This window comes from Erithacus rubecula (assembly GCF_903797595.1).
Source record: "Erithacus rubecula genome assembly, chromosome: 14".
NCBI classification, from domain to species: domain Eukaryota; kingdom Metazoa; phylum Chordata; class Aves; order Passeriformes; family Muscicapidae; genus Erithacus; species Erithacus rubecula.
This window is the reverse complement of record NC_136666.1, coordinates 11295331-11321191: the sequence shown is the minus strand read 5'-3', so window position 1 is coordinate 11321191 and position 25861 is coordinate 11295331. Positions and strand designations below refer to the sequence as shown.

General features: G+C 45.0%; 1 protein-coding gene across 1 annotated transcript; it reads left to right on the top strand.

Moving 5' to 3' along the window:
• The first annotated feature begins 2033 nt into the window (after positions 1 to 2033).
• On the top strand, positions 2034 to 15260 carry WHAMM (WASP homolog associated with actin, golgi membranes and microtubules). Its single transcript, XM_079317623.1, has 10 exons — positions 2034 to 2647; positions 5362 to 5535; positions 6824 to 6974; positions 7449 to 7618; positions 8254 to 8419; positions 9368 to 9555; positions 10929 to 11015; positions 11100 to 11195; positions 11566 to 12091; positions 14350 to 15260. The coding sequence occupies exons 1-10, from the start codon at positions 2105 to 2107 to the stop codon at positions 14634 to 14636; spliced, it is 2388 nt and encodes a 795-aa protein (XP_079173749.1). The 5' UTR covers positions 2034 to 2104; the 3' UTR covers positions 14637 to 15260.
• The last annotated feature ends 10601 nt before the right edge of the window (positions 15261 to 25861 follow it).

Here is a 25861-nt window from a genome sequence, read left to right as displayed (position 1 = left end):
CGGAGAACAGGCTCTGAAGGTTCATTCCTGGGTCTGAAGTACTTAGAACAGTTACAGAGAGCCCTCACTGAAGCCAGAGTACCCCCTCGCTTTTGGAGGTGGTATTAATAAACAATGCAGAGTGCATTCATTGCCTCTGGGTGTGATTGCCAAGGCTGGGGTGTTAGGCAGAGTATCCTGTGTGGGATACACAAAATGTGCAAACAACTCACATGGCTGGACATGTGTTTACAGAGTTGCACAACTTAGTGGAAGTACCTGTTCTGTTCTTTACAAACACTTACTGGTAAAGTCATCTCTCTCAAATTAGCAGAAGCTTTTCTATGGAACTGGATTGGAATCATGACAATATATTAGAAAAAAAATCAGAATTTAGAAAAAAAAGTCATACCATTGCATATGCTTATACATATCTGTACATCATCCCTCTGTGTGTGTATGCCACAGCCCTGGATAGCTAATTTTAATGAAGAAAGCAGACAATGGCCCCACTAGGGAGGTTTTCACAGGAACATATCCCTTCAGTCTGTGCTCAGTAGGGGTCAACCTGATAGAAAACAGGCTGTATATTACCACTGATTATCATGACTGCTGTAGCACTTGAGCTTTGTGAACCTGCTCAAACCCACAGCTGCCCAGCACACACAGGCTGCTGCTCATGAACACGCTGCTGAGACAGCCCTGCTGGCACTAGATTTTTAAGCACATTTGAGAATCTTGTATTATATATGGCTTGAGCTCAGGGGACACCACAAGGGACAATGTCTATTAGCTCTTGACACAGCTCTGCTTTTTCCTCCTTTTCCAATTATCTTGGTGCCATTTCCTCACTCTTCTAGCAGCACAATTGTTTGCTGTTTGGTGAGGAATCACAAGTTAATTGCCCATGTAGGCACGATCTCATTATCGCTAACAGTGCTTCTATCATCTGAGAGATTGGAGCAGAAGTGTTTCCATATAAGTGGTGCAGCCCTTGCTGAAACGTTAACATTTATGTTGTCTGACAGATTTGATCAATTTTTTCAAATGAGAGCTTACTTTTGCTTTGTGTTAACCTGTGCTATCTTGTAGGCCTTAATTTTTCGAAAAATTGTCAGCTTTGCTGCCAAGGACTGGAATATAACATTTGGTGGATAATGAATTACATTCTGCCTTGGATACAGGGCCTGAATAAGAGCAGTGACGCTGCTCTTGCTCAATAGCCCGCTGCTCTTTGCTCCCCTCGGTGCCGTTTGGGCGCCGTTCATACCAAGCACGGTGACCTCGGGGCTGAGCCGGGTGTCAGCACAAGCATCCTTTGGCTGTTTGTGGGCACAGGGCCCCCGGCTCGGGCTCTGGCTCAAGGCAGCGTGGGGAAGGAGCCTGGGGTTTGCCTGGCTGTGGAGAAAGCAACAAGCCGTGGGCTTTTGCGAGGATCACAGGAATGACAGGCGGGAGGAAACCTGCCCCTCAGGCAGCGGCTCGAACGCGGGGCCGCGTCCCGCTCCCTGCCCGCCTCTCCTCACAGGGGCAGCGGCTTTTTCACAAAGCTTTCCCCTGCCTGTACCTGAAGGGAGCACACAGAAAAGATGAGGCGAGATTATTTGCAAGCGCATGTACTGACAGGACAAGGGAGAATGGCTCCAAACTGAGAGTAGTTTTAGGTTACATATGGGGAAGAAATTCTTTACTGTGAGGATGGTGAGGCCCTGGCACTGGTTGCCCAGGGAAGGTGTGGATGCCCCATCCCTGAAGGTGCTCACAGGGCCAGGCTGGAGCTCTGAACAACTCATCGTAGTGGAAGGAGTCCGTGCCCACGGCAGAAGGGTGGGAACCCGATGCTCTTTGGTGTCCCATCCCACCCCGTGATCCCGTTTAAACACGGCCTTTCCCAGGGCCGCCCCTCTCGCTCCCTCCACACCGTTCATTTGCCACGCCCGCCGTGAGGGCCGCCCTGGCCCCGCCCTGGCCCCGCCTCTGTACCGGCCCCGCCCCCTCTGACACCGCCCCTTCCGCTCCGCCAATGAGCGCGGGATGTGCCGTGACGCAGCGCGCGGCCCCGCCCCGCCCGGCGCTCGGTTTCTGTTTCGCTCCGGGGCCCGGCGCCGCTGTCGCCGCTGTCGCGATGGAGCCGCAGCCCGACAGTCTGGAGGGGTGGGTGGCCGTGCGCGACACCGCCTTCGCGGAGCCTCAGCAGCCGCCGCCGCGGCTGCGCTTCCTCGTGGGTTGGAACGGCGCGGAGGGCGCGTTCGCGGTGACCTGCCACGGGCGCGCGGAGGCGGCGGAGCAGGCCCCGCGGAGCTGGGCCGGGCTCTTCTCGGCGCCGGCCCTGCGCGGAGTCCACCGGCAGCTGTCGGCCATGTGCCCGCGCCTGGAGCCCGCCTTCCCCGAGCTGCCGCCCGCGCTGCCCGGCGCGGCCGCCGGCGGGCTCTGGGCGCTGCTGTTCCCCGGCGGCGCCGCGCCGGACGAGGCCGAGCTGCAGGAGCTGTGCCGGGCGCTGGAGCTGTACCTGGGCTGGGCCCTGGAGCTCTGCGGCGCCCGCCTGGTGCTGGACGCGCTCTTCGCCGCCGACCGCTGCTGCGACGACGAGTACTTCGAGAGCCTCCACGAGCTGCGCGGGAAGGCGCTGCGCGGGCACCTGGCCCGGGCCAAGGAGGCCCTGCGGCGGGTACGGGCCGCGGGCCGGGGCGGGCGGAGGGAGCCGGGCCGGGGGCAGGAGGAGGGCCCGGTGCAGGACTGTCTGCAGCGCTCGGTGCTGCCGCTCAGCTCACGGCTGCAGCTGTCCGAGCCTCAGCCTGCTGCCCGTGCTCGCCTGGCAGCCGCTGCTGCTGCGGAACCTCATTGGTCTCGCCAGACTCTCGTGAGCGAGGGTGACCAAGTCATTGACACCAACGTGCTCGTGGTGTTGTTCAATGTCCAGATTTGTGCTTACACAAGCAGCTTTTTTATTGTCTGGAAGCCACTAAGTCAACTTTCAAAGCACTGTCATCGGTAGTATAAGTGCACCTTTATTAAGTGGGGAATAAGCCACCTCTGTGTGGGCAGTCGGTGTAAGGCATTGGGGCTCTTGCTTAAGCTGCAGGCACTCCCACAAAAACACATTGCTAAAAACATCCAGCAGTGTTGGGCAATGTGTGGAACAGTAACTGAAGAGGAGAATACAATCATGTGCTAATTTTCTAACCTCCCTGTGAAGGTCTTAGACAACATGTTTGCAGTAATGCTTGCAACTGGAGGATTCTCAGTCTGTTATTAAGACCAAACTTAGTTCTGGTCCTATACAAATAAGTGGCTTGTATTCAAAGAAATTCTGTGCAGAATCTTTTAAGTGTCAAACTCTGCCCTAATGATTGAAGTAATGATAGTGTTAGCACTTTCTTCCTTTGGTACTTTAGGTTTCTTCTTGCTGTAGATGTGCTCCTGGATCTTTTCCCCTTGTCAGCATGAATTCAGAGGGTAGTATGTAGTAGCAGAGTTGCAGTTAGGACATTGGAATGTTGACGAGTTGCAGATAGTTCAGGCTCACCAGTGTGTTCCTGCTGTTTCGTGCAGTACCTGTTTATAGTCTGTTTTTTGGCAAAGTAACCTGAAAAATGTTTTGTGAAAGTGACCATGCTTTGGAGGAAAGTTATGATAGTTGACTTCAGCCTTCTCTTTCCTATTGCAGTATTTAACAGATGAAACTACTTTTTCAGACAGACACTGTTTTTAGAAAGACAGCTTTAGTTTACATGAACATGTACCTTGTTGTATACAAAAGTCAGTGTCTGTCACTGACAGTTCCCAGCCGAGTTAGAAATACATTCCAGGCACACATTCTTTTGGAAGCAGCACAAGCATGTTCAGCTCTGTGGCAATTTGGGGCTTGATTCTGAATAACAGCTTGGTGCCTCTGTGTGATTTCCAGCTATATCTTAGGTATGGCTGAACATGCTGTAGAGTGGTGGTGTACTTGCAGGCCTAACAGGGACATAAATTCATTATACTGTAGTCTAGAACAAGTTATGGAAGACTCAAGCTATAGACATTAAACCAACCTGAAGTACCTCAGCATCCTTTTTTCCTTTTTACATTAATGTACGTCACTAATACTTCCCCTCTACTCACTCTAAGCATCCTCCAGGAGCAGCATGACCCTCAGTTCTTGCTTTTAGAATAGGAATCATAAAGTCAGCTCTTGCATGTGTATTTGGCTTCCATAGAGGGGCAAAAACAGGCTCTGAAATTGCTGCAGGTGGGCCCTAGGACTGTGTCTGAGCTACCTCAAGCTCCTGGGGAGGGCCCAAGAGGCTGCCACGCTTATGGGTTAATCAGAAATGTTGCAGTTCAGATTCTCGTGTTCCCCTGTCTGGCCTGTGCCAGACCTGCAGGCAGGATGGGTGGGAAATGCCCTTGAGCTGACTTCCACAGATTTTCTCTGGGGAAATTCCTCCATACATGGGAACTCTGCTGTCTTACCCAGACTCAGCTGGCAAGAGCAAAGGTGATGGTTTAATTTCAGTGCTCTTCAGTTGCAACACAACCCAGGCTTATTCTTTTTAATGCTTTTTCTCATTACTGGTAGCACACAGACCCCTCCCATCCCCTTCCCTCTTTATGGAGCTGCAGAGCACACACTGTCCTTCCAGGAAGCTCTGTTTCTCTGTGGAGCTTAGCTGTGTTCTCTCAGCCAGCTCACTCTATCCTGGCATGTAGAGTATGCCATGGTCTCTGCCAGCTGGTGTCAAAGAAAAATCATTGAAGCCTTGATTGGTACCAGTAAACAAATGCAATTGAGGAGAAGTCCCCAACTTTTTGTTTTGTCATAGAAGGAAATAAAAAGGGCTAGTGTATCAAAAGGCAGTAATTTCATGGAAGAATTATGACTTACAAAGTGTAATACCACTAGAACTGAGGTTTGAATAAGGTATTATAAATTATACAAATGTTAAAGGAATTCAACTTCAGGGTGTATCAGAAGTTAAGTGCCAGTCTGTTTTTTTCTGTGCCTGAAGTCAGTAATTCTGGATCCAGAACTCACTGGCAGGCATTTAGTAATTGTGGAAGCAATGCAACAGCTAGTTTAAGAATACCTTGTCCTTCCAGAACAGACTTCCCAAGATTCCCATTTACATTTATAAAAAGCAGCAGTCAAGTCATCTGCACACAGTTATTGGAATGTTTCTGGAGGATGCCCCAGGCAGGAAGCTCCTTACAGGCTCTGATGGAATGAATGTGCAGCAGTTAGTGCCTGTAACAGTGTTGGAGGTGTTTTTATCTGGGGTGGCTGCAGGGGCCTGGCACAGGCCTCCTGTGCAGGGGGAAGTCCTGTGGAGGGACAGGCAGCATCCAGCACATACAAATGCAAAGCAGCCGTGTCTGATTTACCTTTTATCCCAATAGGTTCTGCAGCAACATAAAAGTGCTGACACAATGGTGGCTTTGATGAAGGTTTATGAAGAAGAAGATGAAGCTTATCAGGATTTGGTCACCATGGCAACACAATTCTACCAGTATTTACTGCAGCCCTTCAGAGATATGCGAGAGCTGGCAACACTGTACAAACTGGAAATCCTGGTGAGTCTGCCTTCACAAAGTGAGGGCCAAGCTGCACAGTGGGCCATCAGCTGCTCCTGGAGCAGTTCAGGCTCAAATCATGTAATATTCCCCACTTCTCTCTGTACCTGCTTTTTCTTCCTGTGCCAAACCACCAAACATGACTGACAAATTCAGAGTAAGGGCAGAGCCACTCCCAGAGGATCTGTGAGTCCATGATAATAGCTTGACTAGAACTGCAGCTGACTTCCCACCAGTGTCCCATTTAAAAGGAGAATATCCCCAGGCTCCACCTCCCTGGGGTTTACTCTCTGGGAGACTGAATTTACTGCAATATAAGTAGCCTTTGTTGTTCCACCTTTCATGAGATTAGATTTTGATGTTGAGAATGTCATCCCCCAGGAATGCTGATTAACTCAGCTGAGGAGGTAGAACAGAAGACAGAGGAGACCTTCCCACTCAAAGGAGTTTTCTATTACTGCTACAGCCTGCTACAACTGCAGACATATCAGTTGTCATTGCATTTACTTATTTTATGTGCATCTTAAACTGGAAGCACATTCTGAAAGTTAGGATGCCCCTGGAAATGACAGCCATGTGCTATGTTGATTTTCCTTAAGCAGTGTGTTAAAATTAAAGTGAGCTGTTAATGTTCTCAAAAAGAGCAGAACAGTTTTAAGTTTAGATTAAGGTTCTTGGATACTGAAGGTCTAAACCTGTGACAATATAATGTTGCATGTTCCGTTCTGAAATTTAAAGTTGAAATTGGAAAAAATGAAACAAAGTTCTTATTTAAATAAAAACTGTAAAGGATATTTAGGTTCATTTGAAATATAATTATTTTAAAAATGTATTTGAATACTAGACTTGTGCTCATGTCTCCTTTGTGGACTTGAAAACATTCTGTTACGTTTCTTTTCTGTATTCCTGTTCCTGTGTGAAAGAACTGCCAAACTGGAGAACCTGCTGGTGCAATGTGCTGTCAACACGTGGGGAAAAATAGAAAATTGCACATGGAAGAGTTACTTTTAGTAACAATAAAAACCACTTGTGTTAGCTGTAATTTTAAAGATGATAGTTTTAAAATATTTTAAGAAGTAAATTAATCCAAATGTGAGGTCAGGATTGGGGAACAAAGATTCTGAATTAGCCTGGAGAATGAGAAATAGGAATGAGCAGTGATTCACTTTGTGACAGGTGAGGGGAAAGTCACATTTGCCACCATGATTGAAATATCTCCAAGTGTAGCATAGTGTGGCTGCACCTCAGTGGAAACCAGGTGGTAACTGAGAATTTTGTGTCCTTGCAGAAATCTTTACAGTATGATAATTTGGGGCCTAGAAGAGTAGCAGCATTGCAGAAGGATGCTGAAGAATGGACCAAGCGAGCTGAGAGTGCTGTGTGCTCCATTCAGGATATCACAGTGAACTACTTCAAGGAAACTGTCAAGGCTCTGGCAGGTAATCAGAATGATTTACACAAAAGGTTGTGCAATACCTAACTTAGATGACTGAGAGCTCTTCTTCGTGCAGAATTTGAGGTTTGGGTGAGTGTCCATCTTAAGAAAGAAACACTTTATTCACTTAAGATTTATATCTTTTAACCAATTTGTTTTGCGACTTGGATTTGACTTGCCTGAGACTTATGGCTGCAAACCTCTGCACAAAAGCCATGGGTGCTTTTAAAGCTTGAGATGCAAGGATTTCAGCATGTGAACAGAGTATGTTGCTGTGCAACTGTTAGGGTATGTTTCCAAGGTGCATTGAAGTATTTTACTTACATGTATTAGATCACAAATTCAACCTTGTAATTTTATAATTTCTAAAGCTTCAGAAATCGTTTAATAAGATTAGCATTTTTAATACTTCAGAAACACACAAGGGCTATTAGTACACTGCATTTCTCATGTTTTACTGCCATGTTTCAATCTACAGCAATGCACAAACAGATGGAACAAGATGAGGAGAGATTTGGTAAAACTGCCTGGGCATCAGCTTTGCCACGACTAGAGAACCTGAAATATATGTTAGCAAAAGAAACCCTTCAGCATCTGAGGGCACGAGAGTTGTGCCTGAAACAGAAGAGAACTGGCATTCAGAAACTCGTAAGACCTTACAAAGCCTCCTTTTTGGTTGCTGTTCTTTGAAGGGCTGCTCAAAACCTACTGAAATGGTCATGAGAGTAGGCTTTTGAAGTCTTTGTCTATGAAACAATTTAGGTTTCAGCATGGTTTTATGTTGTGGGAAAAGCATGCCTGCAGTTTTTAAAATGCTCCTGCATGTTTGAGGACATTCAGCAAAGCTTAATATACTTGCTTTTACAAGTATTATTTGTGATAATAATCTTTGAAATTGTTTACTTTTAAGGAGATAAAGACCAGATGTTATTTTCAGAGGACACTGAAAAATAAGATACTATTTAATATTCATCTTTGATGCCATCTAACTGTTGCTAGGAGTACCTGATATTTATTTTCCAAGAGTAGTATAGTGTACCATATATATGATTTGTGCAGATTATAATGAAATCTTTCCTGGTAAACTTAAGGTAAATTTATACCTTAGGTTAATAGGGCTCTCTAGTCCTCTGAGTTTCTGCTCCAAGCCATTTCTAATGCTCTGTTGTTTTCCATACCAAAGCAGCTGCTAGTTAGACCAGACTCCTTACAGGCATTTGTGCATCCAGACATATTTCATGTGTGTATATTTTGTTACTAATGCTTTTTATTTTCTGTTACAGATGGAGAATCTTGGTGAACAAGAAGAGAATTTAAGTATAGTGGAGGAGCTGGAAATACAGTATTATGAAGTACAGCTGGAATTGTACAATGTACAGCTTGAAGTATTGAAACATGAAGAGATGCTGCTTGTTGTACAGTTGGACACTATAAAGAGACAGATTAAAGGTGAGACTAAGATACTGTTTAAGTACATATTCAGAACACAGAAGTGACATAGCCTTCTCTATTATCAATTTTTAAAAAAGGGTATCATTGCTTGGGTCTTGCTAGTAGAAAGCGTTGCTGGAAAACACTAATGCTGTGGCACAATCTGATATTTTGTCTTTTGATTAATTGGACACTAATTTGATAACACAAGTTTTAAAGAAAAAGCCACACCGGTTGCTCATCTTGCCAGCAGCTGTGATATGTGCATGCCTGGGTTTAGCATGGAGTAATTTATATTGACAGTGCTTAACTGCTCCAATGGCTGCAAGATCTATGCACAGAAACTGGGTATTTTGAACTTGCTGAAATAGGTCCTGTAATTCATCATAATCTATTCTAAGCTAACATGTAAAAATTACGAAATGCATCCTATAATGACAAAAAGAGGTGGTTATAGCTGGAATGGTACCTGAATACTACTGTCTTCCAGTTTAAGTGTCTCTTTGTGGCATAGTTATACCAAGTTAGGTACCAGTTGTGTTCTTATTTGTGCTTATGAATTCTCTGTTACCATGTACACGGTGAAGTAAACACTGCTGCCACTTGTTATGTAAGTGAAGCGTGATAAATAGTGAAATAAGACATCCAGTGTTGATCAGAAGAGTCTCCCATTTTCCAGGAAAACTCCAGTTGGTGAAGGTAGGAGTTAAAACACAGGGAGGCATTTGAAAGAGGAAGCTAAATAACAAATGCTAACAGCCTAAATTTGATCCTGCAGAGCACCCCTGTGAGTAACGTGACATGTTTGCATATGACTGTGAAGGACCCAGCTCGGCTCTGGAGCTTTGCTCTTACTCATAACTAACTCACTGCCTTCAGTGGCTTTTAAAATGTCATTAGCTCTTTAAATGTTTAAATAACTGTGGCAATTTTTGGTTTCTTAAAAAATGCCAAATGCCTTTTTAGAGAAACAGGATGAAGTTGTTTACTATGATACATGTGAAAGTCCTGAGGAGCTCAAGGTCATTGAACAGACCATGGGACAACATTACGCTAACTTGTCAGCAATGACGATGCTGAGGCAGAAGACAAAGCAGTTGGAGACAAAGCGTGGGACTGTCTGTGCGAGGAGAGCCTACCTCAGGAACAAAAAAGTAAATGCAGTCCTGGAGATGTGCATTTTCTTCAGCTGGTGGCTTGACTCACGAGGGATGGACAGGAAACAATTAGGGAAGTCTGGGTGGAGCGTACAAGATAATTCATGACTCAGCGCCAAGGCCTGCAAGCAGAAAGAGGGGCAGTGTGATTTTTAAGCCAGCTTTACACTCCCTGGTGTGGTGCAAGTGTGTCTCTGGCTTAGAAAGAGAGCACCTGGGTGACCCAGCTGTTCCCCCATCAGCTAGACCTTACCAGAGCCCTGTGGGGCCAGCTGGAGCTTTGCCCTAGCAGCGTTTTCCAAAGCAGCTGCAGTGACAGGACAACCTACACACTGATGCTTTACCTTTGAACAGAAGGAAGGGGAAACTTGAACACTGTAGTTCTCTCTCTCCAGCCTCTCAGTTCTGTGCAAAGGGCAGTTTTTCCTCTGTTTCCCATCAAGAGCAGAACACTAGGAGGACACAAGTTGACTCTCATGAACCTTCTCAGTAAGATGAGTTTACCTTACATCTGCAGTTCTGCTGGGTCAGAGAGCAGAGTTTAGGTTCAAGTCTGTCTGACCTTTTATCCTTCAGTAGTCTGGACAAACTGGGAGTTACATTGAAAATGTCTTGTGAGCCATCATTGTCTCTTGCTTGTAACTGTTTCCTTGGCAAACACTTCTTTTGCTCCTGTTTTCATTTACTTAATTGCTGTCTATTGGTTGTATAATACTGAAGCCAAATGCCCCATGATTTGCAAATGCTTGTCCAGCCATGTGGATAATCCCCCTCTGTACAGAGACAAAAAATGACTCCCAGAGAAAATACTGAAGCCTGCAGCTTGTCTGTGGCACTTGTTTCTAACAGAAAGTATCTTTGCTAGACATTCATTGTGCTTCCCATACCTTTGGTTCTCTGCCTTTTGTACTGGGGAGCTATGCCAAATAAGGGAGAGAGGAAAATGTAGCTTTGTATTTTTGTAGCACCTTTCTAGCTTCCTTCTTTCCTTCTTCCTCATTTCTTTGCATGAGTTTGTTTCTTATTTTCTTTTCATCTCCCTTTCTTCTCCTTTTTCTTTTTCTTATTTTTTTTTTTAACCAAACTATAAGACAGAGGAGTTTGGGTCATGTCTGGATAATTTTTGCTGCAGCATGAGTGAAAACATGGCTGATTGGGAGAACATTGGCTTTAGCCATGCAGGAGTCCCACAGACTTTACCATCAGGGTCTCACATCTGATGCCAGATGAGCTTAGCCATCTTTCTTGGCTGTGCCAGGCACCCAGACGTGGTTGTTGTTTAGTGGCCAGTGCACAGGAGTTAATGGCACAGCTGGTGCACAGGAAATGTGAACTGACTGAGAGCTGCATGAACTCTGCTCTTCCCCCAGGATCAGTGTGAGGCGAGCCATCGGCAGAGGCTGCAGCAGGCAGAGGAGAGCAGGAAACGCTTCCAGCAGCATCACAGCATACAGATAGTGAGTACCCAACAGCAGCCCTGGGCAGTCTGGCAGCTGCTTGTTCTCACACACTAAGGCTCACTTACTTGTGTTTTAATGCAGAAGAGAGATAAACAAAAAGAAGAGGAGAAAAAGAAAAAAGCTTGGATAAGCCAGGAACGTCAGAAGACACTGGAGAGGCTGAAAGTATACAGGGAGGCAAGTACTGTGAAGTGCAGTGGTCCTAAATGGTGTCAGAACACGTCAGAAAGTAGCAGTAGCTCACGTGTGAGCATGGTCCCAGTCAGAGACAACCGTGTGGATAACCTAAAATAGGATTATGTATAATGAGTAAAGAGGATTAAATCTCCTAAAGATACAGTTTCCAGGTGTGGACTCTGTTGCAAAGAATAGAGGTGAGGAAATGGCTTTGAAGTAAATATCTTATTATAAATTTAAATTTATTCAGGGTTTAATTTTGGGCTTGAATGGGTGAGTGGGATAGGTCTGTGTTCTGTGGCTTTTTATCTCATCTGGGTTGATGTTTTGGTCAGTCCAGTTGTCACTCCTGCCTTGATTTCTTTTTCAGAAGTGTCCAGCTCATGTTGTTCTGAAAACATCTCGCCCCCAGCCTCTCAGTCCCAAGTTGCCCCGAGGCATCCCTCAGCAGGCAGTGGTGCTGTCCCCTGCAGCTGCCTCCAGCACAGGGACAGCCCCAGCAGTTCTGCCCCCTGCACCCCCACCAAGAGTGAGGGCAGCTCTCGAGCAGCCACAGAGCCTTCTGCTTGTGGAGGACAAAGATGAACCAAAAGCTTCGTGTCAGAGCAGCCCAGCTGACATCCCTGTCCAGATCCTTGTTACTGATGGTGACACAGAGGAACAAAAGCACAGCGAGGAATTGATAGTCTCTCCATGCTCACCACCCCCTCCTCCTCCTCCCCCACCTCCTCCTCCCTTGCCCCCTCCACCCCCAGCTCCCCCCCTACCTCTCCAGGTAAAAGCACCATCAGCACCAGAGGATAAACCACTTCCCCTCAGCTCTGAGAGCCCCTCAGAAAACCCTGCACTGCACAGTCAGGATGACTCATCCAGGAGGTCTATCAATAATTGCATGGGTAAGTAGGCTTGCATCAACTGGTGCTTTTTAATGCATTTCCTGTATTTTGTGGTCTCCCTGCCTCTGCTTCTGGACAGGAATAATATGTAGTTTTGATCAGGAGAGTGAGGCTCTTGTAAAGCTTAGTCTAAGAAACTGCATACAATTGTTATTGTAACTCTGACCATCGCTCAGGATGTTAAATGAGTAACAATGATTTGTGTGTCCTGTTTGAAACACTTCACAGGGTCCTGATGCTCCAATTAGAAGACCAATGTGGGTAAATTTGTAGTTCTACTAAGGTTACACTTTAGTGTTTATGATTTATGTACTACAGAGCTGGCAATTGGGCTGCTTGCCTTTCTGAGGTGTGCACAGCTTGTGTCCACTTATAATTTGCTTGGTTTCTAAATAAAGGTTTCCTAAGAGAATTCATGCAGAATTCAACCAGGATTTGAAAGGCAAGTACATTTGTAGGGAAGAAATTCTGCTCTGTTACACCTTTGCTTTGTTATCAAGATCATGCAGATGTAATTGAAGGCTGAACTTGGCAATTGAAGGATAGTTTGAATGAGAATAGAGCTCAGCAGCCTCCCAGGGCTGCACTGGTTGCATCCTGCTAACAGGTTTATTTTTGTCTCTGAGGTGAGCAGATATTTTGACTATGTCAGAGATTGATCTAAGCTGGAAGGCAGCAATTCTTTTTGTTGTTTTTCACAGTGGAGCTTATGCTAGAATGAAGAATGTCTTTCAACGTGGTACATTCCTTTCCCTTTTCAACTTTTCACAATACATCCAAGCAGCCTTTGTATCCTGTCAGTTAAGAGGCAAACCACAGGCAGAAATACTAGGGGAAGTTCAGTGTTTTTAGTTCTTCCAAGCTGTGGGGAAGTACAGGCAGCTGAAGGGCTGAGCCACAGTTGAGTTACCATGGCAAACTACTGTGCATCCAGTGCAGACTCCAGTGGGGGATATCCATGGGATAACTCTACCACAGAAACTCTTAAGAAACCTTGATTAGCAATGGGAGTTGTACACCAGAGCAGTCTGATTGCTGTTGGATTGCTGTTTCTTGTAGCTTATATTTACTGCCATTCACAGCCTAATATTGGTGTCTTTATTTTTGGATAAAAAAAGATATTTTTTGTTTATTGGAGAGATCTGATTAGTTGTTTACACCTATTTCCTGGAGAAAGCCATCATGTCATTAGCTGTAATAGCAATTGCTAAATTACCACGGGAACTTACTGAAACAGCTTCATAAACATGTTTGTTTTAGTTATGGGCTACTCATGTCTTTGTATGTGAAAAGCCAGGAGAGACTTCTATTATAATTTGTTTGCCTGACTGATCTTTTACCAGGCAGACTTAAGACTTTCTTACTTGTAGGCTTTGTAAGGCAATCTAGTGGGTCTTTGCTTGATCCTTTTTAGTCTCTGAAGGTACCAGAGGATTTAGCAGAATGTTAAATTTCAAGTGGTTTTTGTTAATCACATAACCTTGTGTGCACTGTGCATGGCAAAAATATTTGTAGCTGTGAGGCACAGATGGTCTGGACCTATTGCTGTCCAGGGAAACAGCCTCCCTGTCTGACAGTCTGGAGCAAGCAGCAAAGAGTCCAGCAGAAGGAGTAAAACACAAATCAGTGTGTATCAGGAGGTCTAGTGGAAGCTCTCAGTATGGTGTCCTTCATGGTATGAAGTTCAGAAACATGCAGCTGAGATCTAAATCATGTTGTAAAATAGGAATTGTTTTCTAAGTCCATGCAGAAAGGGGCTGCCTGCATAGGGCCTGATCTGGCTTCAGTGACTTCAGTGGTGCACTTTAAAGCCCTTCTCCTCAAATCCTTTCATTTTTCTCTTGGCTGAGCAAAAATGCAATTGATGGTCTCAGCAGGCTTCTGGGCAAGCTAGGAGGGATGGTGGATTGTTTGTAACACAGAATGGAAGAGATTTTTTTGGTTCAGTGAAATTTTTTTGCAAGTCCATAAAGTTGTAATGAAAAAGCATTGTCCTTTGTGTATAATTTCTTCCTTAGAGCACAACCTTATATAATGATGAGGAGGCACTGGATTCTCAATTCAAGATATAAAAGCTTTGACTGCTTTTTAAAAGCAGTTCCAGAGCTTGAAAGAGTCTGTACCAGAGCAGACCATTCTTTTTCCTGTCGCTAGCAAAGATTAAAGGAGGAGCCCTGAACACTTGGGCAGGGCTTCATACCTCTTCAGAGTGGTTGTCTCATTGTTCCTTCTGGTGACAGTAGGTTTATGTGTTGCAGGTTCCATGGATGAGGTTTTGGCATCCCTGAAGCGCAGTGAAGTTCACCTGCGCAAAGTGGAGCAGCCAAATCCATACACCTCTGTGAAGGACAACATCCTCTCTGCCATCAGGCAGGGGGTTAAACTCAGGAAAGTGAACCGAGATTCTGAGAGACATGGCAGTAGAAGATCCCCTAATGAGCTGGAGAGAAGCATTAAGGCAGCCATGCAGAGAATTAAGAAAGTGTCTGCTGATTCTGAAGAAGAGGAGGACAACGATCAGAATAATGGAGAATGGGACAGCTAACGAGCATGACAGACTTACTGACTGGAACAGAGTGTGTGCCTCATTTTGCACATTGTAGAAGACTGTCCCTTTCAAAATGAAAGAACTGTGTGATTGTGTGTGGTGTTCTCATAGTCCAACATGTCTTGTAAAGTAAAAGAACCCTGCTGATTTTCTGTAGGAGCGACAGATTCATATTTTTGCGTGGTAAATCATACTCCAAATTATGCTTGTACTAATAGGTGTTCCTGGCTCAACCATGTAGTGTTTTCACCATATCTGAAGACAGCTGAAATGCTGGATTGAAACATACATTATTTAGATTGTTACTACACAGTAGGTAATGCTATCACAACAAAGTTTAAGGAGTAAAAAAATAACTGAAAATCTCTTTTGTCAGATGAAAGTAGGAATAAATCTGTGGTGATAGAGGCAGACCAGAAAATTTAGTGTAATCTGGAATCTTTCAGTCCTACCTCCATTGTCCAGAAAATTCTTAAACATTTTGCTTGTGTAATACAGCTCACTCTTAAATACGTGGATACTCCATTTGTCATCATGTTAGAAAATGTGCACTTATGGATGGCTTGATAATACTGATTGGAAAAATCAGTTTCAAGTTTGAAATAAACACTACTGAAGTAATTATTGAAAAGTTTACTTTTTTAGCTGAAAGTCTAAGTATAGAGAATTTTTAGATGTTAAATGTTTTACGTACATTTACATTTAGAATGACCTGTTGACATGAAGGAAAGCCAAAATATTGTGTACAATATTTTTCAGGATTTAGTCCTGTAATGCAGGGCTGCATTTCTCCACTGAGAACTTCAATACATGTTTATAGCTACTCTCATGAATTTAAATTACCTGATGGCCTTATAAATGGCAGGTATTTACATTGTGCCTGGAAGCTGACTGTTTAAAAATTCAGCTACATTCAATTTAGAGACTTTCTTGCTATTCTGGGTAGATAGTGGCAAGAATGATTGAAGTTATTTTTTTGAAGTTTATACTGACCCTTAATAAAAATATATCTTGACAGAAGAAGTGGATTCAGTGTGCTGTCATTTTAGGATACTGCTGTGAACTAAGCATTATTTATACCATGGTACCCTGGGTTTTGATAGCAAGTGGCAGCCATACAGCAACTGCACTCTCATTAATGGTATATGTAAATGCCTTTATTTTCCCAAATATTTATGAATTGTAATTTGGTAACAAAATTGAAAATGCAGTGCTTTAATTCCCTGTTTCACTGAAGAGCAGCAGATCTGTTTAATCAGCACAGTAAATATGTATGCAGCAGTTTTCATGCAAGAAGCAGAAGCAGCAGCTGGGAGTTCATTTTTTACTGTTTAAGCACCTACTGCTGTTTGGATATGAGAAAAAAAAAAAACACCTTTTTTTGTCCACTGCTATCAAAGCAGAGATAAAAGGAGTATCAGCACAGGTCAGGTGTACTCAGCTCTCCCAAGGAGATACTGTAGAGGGGAGCTGGGCACGATGGCAGTGGGGCTGGGCAGAACCCACCCCAAATCCTGAGCACTTCCCATAGGAAAAATCCAGTCCTGGGAGAGCAAAGATTTCTTCCCCAAGGGTACCCTGGGCAGAAGGGGTGCTCAGCCCAGGGGTGGTGAGAGCTGAGAGCTCTCCCAGGCCATGCCCTTTAGTGCAGCAGTTATTTAAAGCTGGATAAAGGTGCAGAGGCTCGGCTGTTTCCCCCTGGCTGGTACCTCCTGCCCTTTACTGATTTACTCTTGTGTTCCCAGGAAGCTGAACACAGCTTAGGGTATGTAGAGAATTGAGTGAGTTGCAATTTGTCCAGCAAATCTTACAGCTTTTGTGTGTTTAACAGCAGCAGTTTTACTCAGGAGAGGCCATCTGAGGATCAGCACTACTGGACAGGGATTTCTCCTGCTTAGGGGTTTCTTTTGTAACCATGTCTTCAGCTCATCTGGTCTGATCTTATGTGTCCAACAGAGCTTTACATCCCAGGCTGAAAAATATCCTTGAAAACCCACTCAGAAACTGCTGAACCCACGAGTTTTCTGAAGCCCATTTCACTTGCTGGACAGCCAGCAGGTCTGCTCTGTGGAAAATGTGATGCTGCAATTTTCTGGTTGGTGTAGAAGATTTCACCTCTATCAAGTAATCCTCACTGCCTGCTTCACTACCAAAATTTAATGGATCCTACTCAGCAGAGTAGCTGCTGGATCACCAATTCTCCTGGATGTCAGAAGCATGGCCAAAGTAAACACCAAAAGCACTGGCATTAGCCTAAAGAGAGGAAGGTGAGAGAGCAGTTTTCAAATTCATAAGAGGCTGCTGCAAAGAGGAGGGAAGTAATTTGTTCTGCGTGTTCACAGGGAGAAAAAGGGCTTAAATTACAGCTGAAATGATTCAGGGTAATGGTAGGAAAACCTTTCTAACAAACAGTGGGAGCAGAGAGGAGCAGGAACAGGTTGCCTGGAAAGGTGGTGGAGTTTCTGTCACTGGAAATCTTTCTGAGCAGGTCAGATAAACACCCCGGGTGCTGCTGGTGCTGCTGACTGTGGCAGGGAGAGATTTGTAGCCCATGGCTGGGTGAGCTGGGTGTCCTGCTGCCTTGGGGCTCAGTTTGCTCTGCAGGGGAAGCCACAGCCTGTTTTCTGAGAAATGCCCAAATTCAAACAATGCCCAGTACTCAAACAAACCTTTCTAAGCTGCCCTCAGATTTTTCTTCGTCTCTCTGTGACCATGGCCACCCTGGGCTGTGGAGGAGGGGTAAAGGAATAATCCCAGTGCCACAGGTTGGTGGGGCACTCAAGAAAAGCACCTGCAAGTGCCAAAAGGAGAGAGCCCTTAATCTGGGTTTGAGCCCAGGCTTCAGCAGATGCCTTCTCACCTCAGTGTGTTTGGTGCAGCTGCTGGTGCCATGCACTGTCAGCAAAGTGCAAGGATAGGAGAAACTGGATGATGGGTTGGATCTGTGATAACCAGCTCTGCCACACCAGTTTAACATTAACCTGCAAAAATGCTGGGACACCTTTGTGACATTAATACCCTTCTCAAACTACCTCACTCTAAGTTAGTAAATTAATTCCTTGGTGGGAATAATCTGCCCTAATTGTCCAGCTGCAGAAACAGATTTTTTAGACTGAAAAAATACAGTAGTCTGGCTTTAAAGAGTTAATAATGCACACATTTGCTGGAAATCCCAGTCATTAGGTAAAGAGATCAATTTCTACAAACCAGTATCACTGTGGCTTGTGATCTTTCTATGATGAGGGCAGTCCAGACAGCAGCTGCCAGTATTTTTATGGAGATTTAAAGCTAATGTATTCAAAGACTGCTTGGTCTGACTAAAAGAACTTCACTTTGAAACACCAGTGCTTTGATCACAGCAAAAGAGGAGTGGTGGCAGCAGTGCTGAGGCACAGAGCACCGTGGCCATAGCAGGAGGTGCCAGTGCAGCCTGGATTTGTCAGCATTCCTCTCGACAGGCTGCTTTTTGGGATTTGTAAATCTTCTCCACAGCAACCCTCCCAGCTCAGTGTGCAGGGCTGGCCCACAAGATGAGTACTGGCTCTTTTTTTTTCCTGCAAAATGGTACTGAATCAAGCAAATCAAGTCTGAGTGTGAACAGTTTGAAGTGATCCAGACTTGCAGGGGCTTGAGCAAGTGTGTCACATCATGCACCTGTGGGACTGTGGGGACTTGGAATAGGTCTGAATAGAAGGGTTGAAGTGGTGAAGGTTTTCAGGGCAGCACTCATGATCCATCCTTCAATCAATTCTTTCTTTTATCCCCTAAAATAAAAAGATTTATATGTACACCAGGAGGAAGAGGGACAATGGGTGAGTATGAAGGCATTCATTAGAACTAACAAAAAGCTGGGAAATGCTTCTCTTTTCAGCCTTCCTCTGTGAAATGGTTGGAAGATAAGAGTGTGCACCCTTTGGAGAAAATGGGTCTCAAGGCTATGCATGCCCTCGCTCAAGAAGCATGGATTTCATTCCAAAAGCTGTATTTGCACATCTGTGTACTGCCAGCAATAACAACGTGATATTGGTGGGAAAGAGGGACACATCATTTCAACTAAACCCATGGTGGTCATAAAAGGTGAATGGTATTGAAAGCATTTTTTAATAAATGCCACAGCAAACCTTGGCAGCAAAAACTGCTCAGCACAATATGTGAATGTATCCCTGGAGGGAACACTCAACACTGCTCCAGAACATGGCATTTTTTTCCTGGCAAAAAGGTATGTGATTTTCATTCTCGGCATGTCACGCCAAGCTGAGAGCAAGAAGCAACACAATTAAATCTGCTCAGGTAACAGTGACATTAACAGCCCAGCTACTTGTGAAAATGCTTTGTAAAACAAGCCATCTTTAGCAAGCCCTTGCTCTTGCAGTAAGAGTGAGCCACAAACTGCTTAGAAAACATATTTAGTAAAACTATGTTTGTTAATTTTTCACTAGAACCCTCTTCTGCCCCAAATCCCCATAAAGTGCCGAGGATGGGGGCAGCATCCTCCCAGGGAGCTGCAGGTGATCCCGTTCATGAGCTGTGGCTTGGGGCCAGCTCTGAGCAGGGGTTTTCTGGCAGAAAGGGGTCACAGGCACCCCTGACCCACAACACAGCCTGGGGAAAGGCTGAACAGGCCTGGGGGAGAAGATCCGTGTCCTCCTGGGAGCCTGGGCTCTCCACTGGAGCATCTGTTATTCGCTCTCAGTGTCACAGAGACAATTGCAGCTCCCTTCCACCCCAAGGCAATAGTCTAAACATCATCCTGCTGGCATCTTTGCAGAGCCTTGGCAAAGGGTTTTCTGAGCCTCTGCTCCACCCCTGTTCCCAGCCTGTTCTCGCCCAGCAGGAGTGGAAATGCTGCCAGCCCCAGCAGCAGCGTGGGACCGTGTGTCGGCTCCTTGGCAGTGGGCACGGCAGACACTGGGGGTGAGGAAATGAGTCTGTCCCACTCCTGGAGACGGGCTCGAATCCCTTATTCATCAGCCAGTGAGTCACTGCCCTTCCCACGGGCTCCTCCTGAGAAGCAGAGGTGACAGCAAACAGGATCCAGTGCCTACGCTCCCCAGGCTGGGGGGGAGCGCAGAGCCATCCCCTCCTCCGATGGATGGAGTCCTGGGAGTGAGCAGGGTGAGCAGACACAGGGTGAGCAGGGTGAGCAGGGTGAGCAGATACAGGGTGAGCAGATACAGGGATGAGCAGATACAGGGTGAGCAGATACAGGGATGAGCAGATACAGGGTGAGCAGATACAGGGATGAGCAGATACAGGGATGAGCAGATACAGGGTGAGCAGATACAGGGTGAGCAGATACGGGGTGAGCAGATACAGGGTGAGTAGATACAGGGTGAGCAGATACGGGGTGAGCAGATACAGGGTGAACAGATACAGGGTGTGCAGGGTGAGCAGATACAGGGTGAGCAGATACAGGGTGAGCAGATACAGGGTGAGCAGGGTGAGCAGATACAGGGTGAGCAGATACAGGGTGAGCAGATACGGGGTGAGCAGATACAGGGTGAGCAGACACAGGGTGAGCAGATACGGGGTGAGCAGATACAGGGTGTGCAGATACAGGGTGAGCAGATACAGGGTGTGCAGGGTGAGCAGATACAGGGTGAGCAGATACAGGGTGAGCAGGGTGAGCAGATACAGGGTGAGCAGATACAGGGTGAGCAGATACAGGGATGAGCAGGGTGAGCAGATACAGGGTGAGCAGATACAGGGTGAGCAGATACAGGGTGAGCAGATACAGGGATGAGCAGGGTGAGCAGATACAGGGGTGAGCAGATACAGGGTGAGCAGGGTGAGCAGACACAGGGTGAGCAGACACAGGGTGAGCAGATACAGGGTGAGCAGGGTGAGCAGATACAGGGTGAGCAGATACAGGGTGAGCAGGGTGAGCAGGGTGAGCAGGCACAGGGGTGAGAAGCCAGCAGCACCTCCTGCCAAAAGGAATTCTCTGCCTGTGTGACCAAGGATCTGCTGCAGAGAGCAGGGCTGGCTGCTCTTTCCCTTCTGGTCTTTAAGCATCATTCCTCCATCTCTCATCCCTGTCCTAAAGCCATTCCCCACCCACTGAAATGACTGTGCTGGTGACCATGGGACCTCCACAGCATTAGTGAATCACTGCAATTTCTCAGGTTTCAGAGCCAGGTCTCTGTTCTTCAGGGAGCTCCAGCATCCTGTTTTGCAACATTCGTCTTCAGGCTAATAACATTACAAACCTGCATCCAGAGAAAAATTAAAGCCACTGATAATGGTAGCAAGAAAATCAGTGGCAAAAGACTAAATGTAAATAGCTTTGAAAGCTGATATGTTTGAGTGTGACATGATAATGCAGAAAGGTTGCCAGTGCTGCTATTATTTATAATTCCCCAAATGTCTGAATTCCCTCCAGCCAGCATACATTAAGCACAATCCAGGGCATATGCAACAAATCATATTCAATGATGAAAAGTCAGGAGAAAAGCAAGAGCTCAATCTCTCTTGATTACAGCAGCCACAGATTTCTTTTTCATAGACTGCCAGTACTAATGAATGGAGAGGACATGGAAGGAAAACAAAAATACTCAAACCAACGTGTTTCATGTGCCAATAGATGTATCTGCTCATAAACTTGATTAATTAAATGCAAACCATAGTCAAGAAATGTTGTTCAGGGGTTTTAAGCCCTCGTTCTGACTGCAGCATCCAGCCATGAATACAGAAGTGTGATCCTGGAAAGCTGCATGGGATTTAGCTCTGGGACCCTGGATACAACCACATAAACACAGGAGGATAGGTGTTTGTGAAGAGATCCATTTTGTGGTGGAGAATAGAGCAGGACTGACTCAGTAAGATGTGTCTTGTTGCTGTGCCTGCACAACTGGAACAGCCTCAAAACCAGAAGCTGGGCCTCATGTCAGCTCACAAAAATCTCCCATTTTCATGGTGCAGTTTTCCATCCAGAGATCATTTCATTGCAGACAATGCTTCTGAGAAGATCTAACATTTCTGAAGTTATTAAAATATGTTCAATGTTCAGGAAAAGTTTTGAGACCCATAGGGAATTTCATGGCACAAAGATGTATCTTTGAACAGAGGCAGCAGTCAGAGTTAAGCACCACTGGGCTGCAGTGATCTGTTACATGCTCCTAGCCATGCATTATGGCAAGAGGATCAGAATGTTTGCCTTGCAAAGGTTAGCTATGCTTTTAAAATTCACCAGGTCTCAGATCTCTGCAGCCTGAGCAGCTCCATGGCAGTGCTGCCCTGCTGTTGCCAATGATAAATTCAAAAGCTGTGTGGCAGCTCTGGCACAGAGAGCAAAGCTGCCTCATGAGCCTTTGCATGGCCAATTTTAGCCTTGCATGCTGAAATCAAACCTGGCACTGCACCTGGCAGGGCATTTTTTTTGTTTTTGAAGGATGGTTGGACTTTGCTCCAGTGGGTTTGGTGGCTGAAGCAGGGCTGCACCACCACTGCAGGTCAGGCTGAGCTCCTGCCATCACCTGTCTTCGCTTTTTCAGCTGCTGCTGACACTTTTTATATTTAACATTAACATTTCAGTTGTTCTCAGGAGAACAGCCCATTATGTATTAGTCTCACTGATGCTGCTCTTCTGCTCTGGTTGGCAATGCTGGTTATGTAAAGGATATTTAATATTGTAAATAATTAAGATTTTATACAGGATTTTGGCTACTTTTTAGGAGTAAAAAATAAATAAAAGAAAATGTATGCAGTGAATTTGAAAAAATGCTCAAGTCTTCTAGGAAGTGGGGAGACAGTTAATAATATATAATTAACATACCTTCCTTTCTTCCTTTGTTGGTGCAGACATGCCTTAAATGAAAAGCATGGAAAATTAAAAGTGTGTGGGACTGAATAATGTTGAATTTTATATAAGTTCAACCTAGTCACCAGCTACACATGTTATGGAGAGAGCAAGCCTGTTCCTGCTCAGGGATCTCATCCTGTACCTTTTTACAGGCCTCCCCCACGGTGCCATGCTGGGGTTTTCCTCCAAAAGAAAGGAAATTATGGCCTGTCCTTTCCCATGCTGTTTAAGGAATCCAAAGTGTCCAAAAGAAGGGAATATTAAAGGCTAGTTCATCCACTTAGAGTCAAACATTGGATTTAAAGTTCACCTCATGTTTCCACCAGGCATCCCGAGGTGGCACATCACAGCCCAGCAGCTCAGTCAGCTAAAATGGGTTTTAATGTGTGACTGTGGAAGGACACAGTCCATTGAGGAGGCTCCCAACTTCTCTGACAGGAAACATGAAAATTAAGGGATCCCAGCCATCATAATCAGATATCCCTGCAGGCAGCATCACTCAGAGCTCCCAGGCCAGGCTGTTTCCTTTGGAAGCACTGGGCACTTGCACTAAGAACAGCTGGCAAGGAGCAGCCCTGCACACAAACCAGAGACCTTCTGATGCTAAAAATGTACCCTGGGCTTAATGAGGCAAACAGGGCACAGAAGTGCCAGGTGTGGCTGTGCCAAGCAGGTACCTCCACGGGCAGTGCTCACATGGATGAGTGGGAATGCCCTCTGTGGGACCAGCAGCTTGCCAGAAACAGAATGAGGTTTGCTCTTAATTGTAGGTGATGGGATGCACTCACAGATACTTCTGCTGTACTAACATACATAATTATGCAAATCCAAATAGATAAATGGGAGTGTTCTTCAGTAAGAATTAAAGACTCTTACATGCAATTTACTGCAGTGCACATAAGCTGGTTTTGTAGCTACTGGTTTGTAGTCCCTGGCAAGAATTTGCTGTACTGCTTGTCAGAGCTATTGATGGCTCCTGGTAGAAAAGCTCTGACTAAAGGTCAGGGGTAGATGAGTTTCTTGCTCACCCCAAAGCTGACATTTGCAGCCTTGTAGCCCAGAGTAACAAAGGCACAATGAGCTGCAGCCACTTAACAATCCTCAAACCCTCTTATTTCCTTTGGGGAAGCCTGGCCTGGTGCAGAGACAGAAACTCTGTTCCTGTATGATGAGCACAGCAGTGCTGAGTGCTGTGTGTGGATCTCAGTGCTGCTCCTCCAGGATGTGCTGCTGTGTCACCAGGGGCAGTTCCACCAGTCACAGGATCACAGGAGGGTTTTCAGTCCTGAGCATACCCCAAACAGGGCAATAAAAAGCTGCTTCCTCACAATAGCAAACAGTAAATCCAAAATTTCATCTCCAATTATTTATAAATTCTGCTTTTCCAGTCATGTAAGTACTGCTGATGCTGCACCCCCTCTGACCGGGCTAAGGGAACAAAGTGAAGCAAGACAAACATTTTAAAGCTGAAAAAAACTTGAAAAAAGAGTTCCAAATCATGATACCATGATACCATACATATACACCAAAATCACATTCTTCTGATGAAAGGACACCATTCCATTGAGTTCAGACTTGCAGTCTCAAACATATTAATTTTCTGAAGTAATGAAGACTATGAGACAAGAGATTTTACTTAAACTATATATTTTTACATAAAACAACTTTATGTTACAATAAAATCAGATAAAAATCACAAAGTTATATAATAAGTTCATAAAGAAAAAAATCAAGTTTTCATTTTATAGATATAAAACCCAGCATTTACTGCTACTAGGAGTCTAAATAGTAACATTGACTGTCTATGGTCAATTTGAAAAAAAGAAAAAAAAAGAGGATAGTACTTTTTTACAGCAGACAAAATGAGGTAAGAGATGTTTTTACAATGATCCAACTGTAGTAAACACTTCAGTTTTCATTGAAACATATACTAAATATAATAAACCCAAATAAAAATATACATTTAGAGCACTGCAGTGTTTTCCCACAGTTGTATATCAACAAATTGTCATTCACTAAACTTTACTTGAAACAGTAAAAACAGGGTGTATGTTTACCTTTAGTACTAAAATCTCATAATAATCTAAATATTTTGGTATAGCAGACCACACTAGTACACTCTCAGAACTTTCAACTACAAGGGATATATTCATGTTAAAAACAATGTGCTTTGTTTGTCATTCATGATGAGCTTTATAGACTATTATGTTCATGATCACTATTAGGCAATTAAATGAAAACATCTAAATGCTGCAAAATACTATTTTATTGAGCATAGCTTCCTCATCACATACCCAGATTAATCAAAATCCTGCAAACTTAGAAGCTTAGTTCACAAATCTTACATATCGGTCTTTTTAGCTAGTATATGGCTAAAATAATTATTGCTGACCAGTGTTAAAAAAATAAACAAACCCAACCCAAACGAAAATACAATAGCAGACAGATTTTTCTCAAGTGCCTTTCTTGTATGTACCATTAGTATTAGGTAATAAATTAAATTAACTAACTTTCAAAATGTGCATATAAAATTTTTGGAGGTATAGGCACCTTCATCTGAAGACTGTATGTTCAGGCTACCTGCTAAAAAAAAAAAAAAGAAGAAGAAGAAGAGCTAACACAAAACACAGTATAAAATCAAAGGCTGGACATCCAACACCCCCCAGGGATGCATGCAAAGCCCTCCTGGCCAGGACCAGCTCTGCCCACAGCCTGAGGAGAGCCCTCCTTTGGGAAGCACCTTCATCACATCTGTCATTCACTCCTGACTGTTTCACTTGGGGTACCTCATCAGCCGAGAATGGTGTTTAGATGTGCAAACTTCCTGCCAGGTTTGCACTGCCATGGAGAGCCCAGTGGCTGCTGAGCTCCTGGGGACATTCCTGCAGGCACAGCATCCCTGGCCAGGCTGTGTGGGCAGCAGGGCTCTGTGCTTCACCCCGTGCCTCTGTACAGCTCTGCTGGCACACAGCTGCTTGTACAGTAACCTTTTGTCTCACCATTGCTAAATCCTGTGCACAAGCACACCCTGCCCCAGCCTGGGACTCCTTGCTGCCCCTCAGCCTCCCAAAATTGGGACCTGTCCTTCTGCAAGGTCCCTGGTGCTGCTGGGGTCCTGTGGGACAGGAACAGCTCTTGCTGTTTTTGACTGGAATTGTCTGACCACAGCCAGAGCTGCAATGCTCTCTCAGCTCTGTGTGTGGATGTTGTCCTCCCACCCCTCACACTCCTGTGATATGCTGAGGACTCTGATATTTACAGGCTTGCCAAGCCCAGAACTGCCCAAAGGTGGGTGAGCTGGTGGATCAGTGTGGCCATCCAGCCCTTCAGCACATCCACAGCTCGTGGGCAGAGCACATCTTTCACTGAAATCTCTGCTGAAACAATGGCCAAAAAAAAAAAAAAAATTGCTGCTGCTGCT

What these genes read in the sequence shown, in the direction of transcription:
- WHAMM (XM_079317623.1), top strand. Translation starts at nt 2,105, where the DNA reads ATGGAGCCGCAGCCCGACAGTCTGGAGGGGTGGGTGGCCGTGCGCGAC. An exon ending in GGCTGAAAGTATACAGGGAG is followed by an intron (nt 11,196 to 11,565) that starts GCAAGTACTGTG and finishes TTTCTTTTTCAG; the next exon opens with AAGTGTCCAGCTCATGTTGT. An exon ending in GTCTATCAATAATTGCATGG is followed by an intron (nt 12,092 to 14,349) that starts GTAAGTAGGCTT and finishes TATGTGTTGCAG; the next exon opens with GTTCCATGGATGAGGTTTTG.